Source organism: Ptychodera flava, chromosome 7 (genome assembly GCF_041260155.1).
Source record: "Ptychodera flava strain L36383 chromosome 7, AS_Pfla_20210202, whole genome shotgun sequence".
Lineage (NCBI taxonomy): Eukaryota > Metazoa > Hemichordata > Enteropneusta > Ptychoderidae > Ptychodera > Ptychodera flava.
Genome location: NC_091934.1, coordinates 24,033,665 through 24,043,099, shown reverse-complemented (window position 1 = coordinate 24,043,099; position 9,435 = coordinate 24,033,665). Strand labels below are relative to the sequence as shown.

The 9,435-nt window shown below is 39.2% G+C and overlaps 1 protein-coding gene across 1 annotated transcript; it reads left to right on the top strand.

Annotated features, from left to right (window-relative positions):
* The first annotated feature begins 1,083 nt into the window (after positions 1 to 1,083).
* On the top strand, positions 1,084 to 7,689 carry LOC139137067 (protein unc-93 homolog A-like). The gene is made up of 4 exons (XM_070705029.1): positions 1,084 to 1,763; positions 2,458 to 3,564; positions 5,073 to 5,337; positions 6,264 to 7,689. Exons 2-4 carry the CDS (start codon positions 2,569 to 2,571, stop codon positions 6,485 to 6,487), a joined length of 1,485 nt encoding a protein of 494 aa, XP_070561130.1. The 5' UTR covers positions 1,084 to 1,763; positions 2,458 to 2,568; the 3' UTR covers positions 6,488 to 7,689.
* Positions 7,690 to 9,435: the final 1,746 nt, after the last annotated feature.

Sequence of the window (9,435 nt, the reverse complement as noted above, 5' to 3'; positions counted from 1 at the left end):
GTGTACACTAAGTGTGCAAACATCTGCATTACGTATACTCATGATCTGCATAGAAATACGCTACGCATATCAACGTATTGGAATGTTCCATATACAAACTTGAGATATACGCTGCATATCAAGTATTTTGTCTAGTGTTATTTATTTACTTATTTATTTATTCATTTATTTGTTTATTTATCATTATTTATTTATTCATAACGCTCTGCTTTCCGCATCAAACACTGTTATTTCCACGACGACATATATATATATATATATATATATATATATATATATATATATATATATAATATATATATATATATATATATATATATACACATACACACAAAATGTATACAATGTGCCCTCCCGGTTATCACCATAATGGCTTTATGGCAACCTCAGAACTTGGGCACAGAGAGTACGGTTACACATTGTTGAGGATTGAAAATATGGACTCACCAGAGTGCTCCAACGGCAATACATACCATGAGCGAAGCATAGTGCCAACAGTGAACGCCCCTTATATATATATTATATATATATATATATATATATATATATATATATTATATATATATATATATATATATATATATATATATATATATATATATATATACCGTATATATATATATATATATATATATATATATATATATATATATATATATATATATATATATATATATATATATATATATATATATATATATATATATATATGAACTCGTGTTTTCCTTTGTCACGGCGGGTCACCCTGTTTTGGAAAGTCGAAATAGGGTGGTCAGCCACTTTTTTGAGGTCTCCAAAAATTACCCATCTCGCTTACCCCTGGCTGGGGTCATCTTCTGTAGTTTGTACATGTATTTATATTGTGGATTAGGTCAGGGTCATCTCCACAGTATGTGCATGCATTTGTGGATAGGCCGGGGCCCGGGGTCACGTTCTGCTTCTGCCATGATGTGTACATGTACTGAGTTATTGTATTGTTGATAGGCCTGGGTCATCATATTTGCATAGGTCATAATATTTGCATGAAGAGAGGCCTGGCCTAGTGACGTTGTCCAGTTAAGGCTTAACCGCGCTGCGGGTATGGGCTATGCCGCCGTTGGCCGTATTTTAGTCAGAATTTTGACCGTATGTTAATGAGCACACTCACCTGACAAGATCCTTTGACCAGAATATTGGTACAGTGCCAAGCTTTGAAATTAGGTTACGAATCATTGAACGTTGAAGTTAATTGCACGGCTTCACTTTTAATTTTCCGACTTTGTGCTTCTATGATGGCATTTAGTGGTGAAATGACGGTTATCGACTGTGTTTTTCTCGCTCCTGGGCATGGCAGACTATCCCTTCTTTCGCATGTACGGCAGTGACTCAAAAATAAGTGATTTTTCGTTTTTCATTCAATGTTGACATAGGATGCTTGGTTCAGGAAACAAGGAAGGTAAAAATTACTCCATGGGCAAACGAAATGTAAATTCGAAGGCAGCTCCAAGTTGGAAATCAATTCAATGCGATCACAGCGCTCTTACCATTGACCGATAATAGCGATGCATACAATAGCCCGTAATACATGCGTGACCCTATTTTCGTTAGCAGCGCAGCCAGCCGTAACCGTCAGGGTCCAGACTAATCCACTGAGGTGGGAAAAAGTGACAGCGCAACAACTGTGCGATCCCTGCAGAGACTGTTGGCAGAACTCCCTGCCCAGAAGTCTAATTTGTACGCAGTACCATATATGCGATAAGCTAAATGTGGAATCATTCTTGAAGGTAAGAGACAATTTTGACGGTTTTGTAACTTGTGATCGAAAGTTGTATTTCTGCGACACAAAGGAACTGTATGTCTGTGCCCGCCTATTGTCTCGATCAGGTTCACTATGTCTTACACGTAAAACGTAACGCAGTACAAAGTTTTAGAGAATAAGCATTGGGCTAGGCTGAAAGATTCTGTGGTTTTACTATTGGTCTCCGCCAACTCCAATTTTGGCTGCAGTGCTGAGACCCACACAAGACCGAATCTTTCAGTCAGAGAATATTGCGAATCACGTGACAGCCAATCTGTTCACTAGTGCCTGTGGGACTAGGGTTTTTGGTCGTATGCTAACCTTGTATTACCAGCTACGATCTGTTCATTCAGACTGACCACTGCAAACCATAGCCGTACAATGCTCGTTGCATTAAATAACATTATTTTTTAGGCCTGCTACTCTTTTCAACTTTTCAAAAAGTTCAAGTTGCGAAGAATGGCTGAAAACAAGACTGATCAATTTCTCCTGCCCCGTTATATGATTGCATTGATGATACCAGGGTAACTCCGATGGAATGAGGAGTCAGGCAATGTACATTGCATGACACTTCTCAATAAGTAGAATTTTAAGATTAAGCGAACCAACCTCTTGAACGTTCGTTTTAGTCCTTAAATATGCCATGTTTTTAATGAAAAATAACTTTACTCCTTCCCCAGTACTTTCCAATCGATGAATTTCAATAGAAGTCAAAGCATTCCAGGCTACTCAATTATCAAGAGGTATGCTGGATAGGGCCGAAAGACATTGAGGTCATTCAACTCGAGCAAATGGCGGTCTTAACGTCAGATGAAGAGAAAGTGAATGTATTACTTCTAGAAGGAACAGTCACGAAGAGAACTGACTCTGAGTGCGATGTTGATAGAAATGATGAAGATCGCGACATTTCTACGGAGGTGTCGCAAAGAAGAAGGCAAACTAAGAGGCGGACTTGGAAAAACGTCTTTGTCATCGGTTTTGCTTTTATGATCAGCTTTTCAGCGTACGGCGGTTTGCAGGCCTTGCAGAGCAGTATAAATTGCAATGAAGGGCTTGGATTTGCATCGCTGATTACTGTTTACATGTCACTTATACTGTCGGGGTTGTTCCTGCCAAATGCAGTGATTCGTCTGTTAGGTGTGAAATGGACGATTGTCGGTTGTACGGCCTGCTACATAGTATACCCGCTTGCAAACTTTCGCCCGTCGTGGTACACGATGATTCCAGCCTCCGTAGTGGTGGGCCTGGCTGCCAGTCCGTTGTGGACTTCCGAGGGTATATATGTCAGCGCTAGCGCGTATATCCTTGCAGATGTCAGTGATTCGGAAAACCCTGGTGCAATGCTCGGCAAAGTGTTTGGTTTCACCGGGTTCCTGTTTTACATGTACGGTATTTTCGGCAACTTCATCTCTGCCACAGTCTACCGAGAGTTGCTAACCCCAGAAGAGCGCCATCATGAGGAGCCTGGCATCGTGTATACCTGCGGGGCCAGCAACTGTCGAGACACTAACGGTAATAGTACAAGCTACTGCTACCCACCTCCGCTGAGTGCAACCGCAGTGGTCCTTGTAATTTTTATAGCCCTCTATGTTGTTGCTATCCTAATGCTGTTGTTTTTCCTGGACAAGTTACCAGAAGATAAGGAACAACGTATTAAAGACACCCCATTACTTGCTTCCACTGTTCAAACTATGATTCTGTGGAAGGATTGTCGTATGTGGATGCTTGTTCCAATCATGATGTCTGATGGACTCCGCTTGGGTGTCTTCAATGGAGATTTTAATGAGGTTAGTTTTTTATAGTCCACGTCATTGCTAAATGTCGGAGAGAACATGGTCAAATGAGTAAATTGTTATATCCACTCATTTAGAGGGAGGTGCACGTGGTCGTTGGAACTGCGCTCTCAGGTCATAACGCACCCATACTACCAATGTATCATGGAGCTATCCGTTTTTACCCCCATGACTCAAGGTATCTAGGCGATTGATGAAAGTCAAAACTTGCTTGTCAAAATGTGCATCGTAAAATTTAAACGTTGCAGTTTTGTTTACATGATGCATCCAGATTTCGTGGATGAAAACGTTTTTCTGGCATAGTTGAGGCGATCCCTTCATTTTATTATTGAAGACAGAAGCTCAGATTTCATCATTAAGTCAAGTAAATATTGTTAAAACTGGTGAAGCACAATATGCCCCATACATGTATGGTACATTTTAATCAAACAAATTGAACATTTGAAGGCCCCTAGGAACACAGATATTGTAAGTATGATTTTTATGGACTAAGGCTCCTTTAACGGATCAAGCTGAGTTGGTTAAAGTACATATGGTTTTGGCTCAAATCCCTTTTTACTGACTTGGGAAATTGGTAAGTGATACTGTCTATCTGAAAAAAACTCGGAAAATGGTTAAAACTTCTGAACAATTCCTAGTGCTACACAATGAGGTCTCAGCCAGTCCAGTGGCCAGAGTAAATAAAGATATTTATTTATACACGGTACGGTCCCTCCACTGGAGGGACCATGATTTATGCAAAGTATATTACTGAACAGTTTACATCAGCTGCATCAAATCGTGCATAAAACATGTTTGGTAGCGGTCGCGGGCCACTACATTGCTTGATTGGACCACTGAAGTTACATTAAATATTCCTTAGTGACTATACGAAATAAATGCCCGTGTATGGTCAATATAATAATTCCAATGTATGCCAGACTAGCACACATGGCAGCAGAACCACAGGGCATCCAACTACGACGACCACCGAATACTAAACACAGAATGATATTCCTCGTCCCCAAGGGTTGTATCAGGAATTTGACTTTCAAAGTACTCCAATCTTTAGGTTATCAAAATCAGATTCACATTTGCAGCAATACGTGGAGGCAGCAACATTGTTACAACAGATTGTTAATCAGAGAGAAAACGCAACATCAATACAATTCTATGAAAGCCCATAAGGGACATTTTTTGTGAGAAAAAAAATTATTATCTCGTGCGCACGAGATACTATCTTGTGCGCACGTGAAAGTATCTGGTGCGCACCAGATACTATCTCGTGGCCACGTGATACTATCACGTGCGCACCAGATACTATCACGTGCGCACGAGAAACTATCTCGTGGCCACGAGAACGTATCGGGTGCGCACGAGATACTATCTGGTGCGCACCTGATACTTTCACGTGTGCACAAGACAGTATCTCGTGCGCACGAGATAATAATTTTTTTTCCTCACAAAAAATGTCCCTTACGGGCTTTCATACAATTCAACACAGAGTAGTCCTTTCTTTTCAGTCGTACGTGTCGTGTGGCATTGGTGTAGAGTATGTCGGTTATGTCGGTCTCTGCACATCCATCACGCAAACACTGGCTTCGTATCCGTCCGGTCTGCTGACAAAATACATCGGAAGGCTGTCTCAGTTGGCTTTTGGAGTAGCTTTAGACTCTGTTCTTATCATCGTTATGTTGCTGTGGGATCCCGATGACCGGGTTGAACTCTACTTTCTCATCGCAGCAGGATGGGGTGTAGCACATATACTAATCATCGTGCAGCTTAAAGGTAAGTTAAACATTCATTTTACAATTTACGTTTTGTTCTCTGCATGTTCGTAGAAATAGGATTAATTAGATGCCAGTTTATAGGTAATTTTCCTTCATTGCAAAAAGAGAAAGTTAATGGTATTCACAACATCTCACTTTTCAGGTAGTTTGTATAGCTTTATTTGCAACGTTTTCAAAGAGGCCCAACTTATAAACACAATACGCATATACATTACCAACGGCTTGGCCATTCTGATATCTATTTCACTGTGACAGCACAAACAAAAATACGATAATTCACTTTTTCTCATAAGATCATAACTTCAATAATTATCATAATTATGGTAAAATAATTAATTCATCATGGCAATATCTGTAAACTAAATCAAATGAATCAAAAGTCAGTGTCATATAGTCTGACGATATTCATTTTCCTATTTTTGCATGGAAATTCATCTGTGTTGGTAGCTAATTACTGTCAGCAGAATAATCCGATCTCAATGTCGTGACCTTTCAGACACGTGACATCAGGTCATAGACTTTTGGTAATTTATACCTTCCACTGTCTCTATTAAGGGATGGCTGGTTAACACGAATATACGTCGCCTCCTTGACACCCCCTTTCGAAGTATCTAGGATCCCTATAGAGAATTTCTACGTTTTCCAAGTCCACAAAGTGGTCTGGTGAAAAATCATCGAAAGTTACAGCTACTCAGTGGCCATTTGTAGTCCACAAAGTGGTCTGGTCTGGTGACAGACAGTGGAAGGTATAAATTGTCAAAAGTCTATGACCCGATTTTGATGTCACGTGTCCGACAGCTGCAGGTCACGACATTAAGATCGGGGTTATTCTGCTGTAGTGCTGCAACCGAAAATTACAGTGACTAAAAATCTAGCGGCTTGAGATCAAAAGTTCAATTGACAGTGATATTCATTTTCTTTCAGCTTTCCTTGGCCTCTTCTATCCAGATAATCCATCAGCAGCCTTCGCCAACTTTCATCTGTGGAGTGCCGTAGGAACTTGTGTGTCGTTCGCCATGAGCCTCATGTTCTGTGTTTCTACCAAACTCTATATTCTCATTGGTTTTCAACTCATCGCACTCGCCCTCTATGCTGTTGTGGAATGTATGTTTAAGAAAAGCGAAATAGGCAAACCAGGCTCCCTTTAAGTAGAAGCAAAGATTCTTTTACAACTAATATTTCAGAGCTTCAGAAGCGAAGGCAGATGTTCAGTTTATTTCGTCAGGGGTAAAAACCGGTGAAGGTGTTTCTTGGAAATTCCGATGAAAACAACTATCTTACAGCTATATATCATAAAACCATATACATTAAATGGCCAGTAACTGTATCTTTTGATGATTTTTCTCACAATTTTTTTTTAATATCGACTTAATTTCCTGTTCTACTCCTCAAAGCACGCCGGAGACACACAGTTATTCAGCTTGTCAATTCAGCCTATACATGTGTAGAGTGCATCGTAATTGTTAACAAGCTGATTCTGATCCGGACTAGATTTAAAAATGTAACCAACAACAGTATATTTCACACATGTAAACGCTGTGTTTGCAAGCTATAGTAGGTGTTTCAATCTGCCCTGGAACGAGAACTCCCTATTCACATACAAAAACAAGTGAAAAATTTTCAAATGTAAGCTACTGGCTCTGTAAAGTGACGCAGTTTTGCAAAATTTTCACTTTCTGACGATATTATTGATTTTGTCTCTCATTGCCTCCGAACTACAACTTTAAGTACAAGCTGTTGCAGCGAAAATATATTTACCACTTACTGACCTATTCCTGTAGAAACTTCGTTGAGATTCATATTGCCGTTCGAACAGCGCCATCATCATTGCAATTCCGTAACAAAAAGACTTATTTATTATTACACCTTGCATAACAATACTATCAAAACTTTTCGGTCAATCCTTAAATTGGCAGCCATATTTTTGCTTACACTGCAATATGGTTTGTCTCCATTCAGATTAACTCATGAATTTCTCGCATAAGCTGGCACCACATCGCTCAGTGAATGACATAAATGATAACTTATAAAGCTATAAAGTCTCCCAGCGGAGAACACCGTTTTCTCTTCAGAGACTACAGTTAACAAATCACAAGTGTAGATGACTTTCAATGTACAGGTGCACAAAATTACTAGTACTGTAAGCTGTGTTTCCGGAGGTTGGAAGAACAATAACGCGTCACATATAGACGTTTGCTTGTTTTAAAATCAAACGTTGAAAATATGTTTGAGGAATTGAGAGCGATTGATTTGTTTAATTTTTTGAACGTTTTATGGAAGATTCCCTTTGTAATCTGAGTTTTTCCAACATTCCCTTTCGGCTGCGTTCACAAATAACGATTGGGGGGGGGGGGGGGGCGGAGGAATCGCGATTGAAATAATTTTTTTTCAGATTCCCCCCTCAATACCCTTACAAAATTTCAAATCCCCCCTCTATATGATCAAAATTTTTCAAGGCCCCCAGACTATCACAAGCCCGCAATTTGTAAGGGATGTGCGCGCCTAAACAAATTAACATATGTTGCCTCAGTTCTGCCCAGAGATGTTCAACAATACCTGTTATTAGCAGTTTCTAAAGTCATATTCCTAAGGCAAGTTCTTAAATTGATTCATTTTTAAGCTCACCAATGAACATTTTGGATTTATCAGTCTAAGCCGACTCGAGTTAATCAAACTCTGGCCAGGTCAATGGTACCTGCTGACGCGAGAGAGAGCACACAAAATGACGATCATGAGAGAGTACGCAAATTGTGAATTTCTGGCTAATTGCCAAATTCTAAAAAACTGAGCACAGTGACGTACTAAAAATTTGTTTCTAAAGCTCAGTTACACATTTTTTCATTTAATTAGTCTTTACTGTTCAAAGTTTCACTTTTGTATTATGTTTACGGTGAGGATACTATTAGTGCAAGATGCGAGGTATAATGATATTCAAATATGCAGATTACATTAATGAGCATTGTTTCGGTATTAAAATTCTATGCTAATGACCCTTAATCAATGTGGAATATTCATGTACCTCGAATCTTGCATTGTATATGAGGATATGGTTAAAGAAAATCAGGCATGGTGACCCCATCTTTTTTCTTTGATATTTGATTATTCTCATATGCCAGAATCCCTGATAACTTTTCAAGTCTCCTGGTCTTCCATGTGCTGCTTTTCTTATATACAAGTATGTTTCACTGCCATGACCCAAACTCTTATTCAACTACCATGTATATAAGAGTCAGGGCTATCTCAGACAGAGCTGTCACTGCTCAGGTATGCAATGACAGTAAAAGTACTGCAGTATCACGGCAGTCCTGATAGTGACACTGCCTGTACGCAGTAGCTATGTTAACGTTGATCATTTTGACAATATTTACGTTCAGTTTTATACCTCTGCGTTCTTGTCATACTCCCAACAGCATCCTGAACTGTCCAGTATTCAGCTTACCAACACAGCCTGTGTTTATGTACCATGCATTTGTATCTTTGAGAAATGACTGGCAGTCTGGGCTCTAATCCAATTATCACCCAATATAGTTATTTATACAGTCTTTTTCGACAAACTGACTAGTGTGTGTTTCAGCATGCTGTAGGGAGACTGCAAAACAGTGTAGTTGATATATTGCATAGAAAGATTGAAAAAATCAACAGTTGCAGAGTCTGCCCGTTACTAGGCGCAAGTTTGCTTTACGACAAATTATCCATGTTTAGATTTTTTCGAGGTAAAAATCATGTAATTTGTCAAAATGATTCTAGATTTTGTTTAATTATTAACTAACATTATAACAATTCGATGGCATTAAAATGTTATTCATTTTTCATTGAATTACCTGACAAACCTTAGAATCGGAAAATGTAAAAAGTTAGGGAACAAAAAATTTCAGTTCCCCCTATAGGCAGAGCAAAACTTTCAAGTCTGCCCTCTACAACCCCCAAAGTTTAGAACCCCCTGAACGCAGCCATAGTCAATGCAAAACGCACTTCGCTACTCCAATTATAGAATAAACTGACTTTCTTTAATAAGGATATAATTATAGCATCTCTCATCAATAACATTCCTACGGGCCTATGATCGACCACTGCCAAAGAGCGATGGACATATTTC

What these genes read in the sequence shown, in the direction of transcription:
- LOC139137067 (XM_070705029.1), top strand. Translation starts at nt 2,569, where the DNA reads ATGGCGGTCTTAACGTCAGATGAAGAGAAAGTGAATGTATTACTTCTA. An exon ending in TCAATGGAGATTTTAATGAG is followed by an intron (nt 3,565 to 5,072) that starts GTTAGTTTTTTA and finishes CTTTCTTTTCAG; the next exon opens with TCGTACGTGTCGTGTGGCAT. An exon ending in AATCATCGTGCAGCTTAAAG is followed by an intron (nt 5,338 to 6,263) that starts GTAAGTTAAACA and finishes ATTTTCTTTCAG; the next exon opens with CTTTCCTTGGCCTCTTCTAT.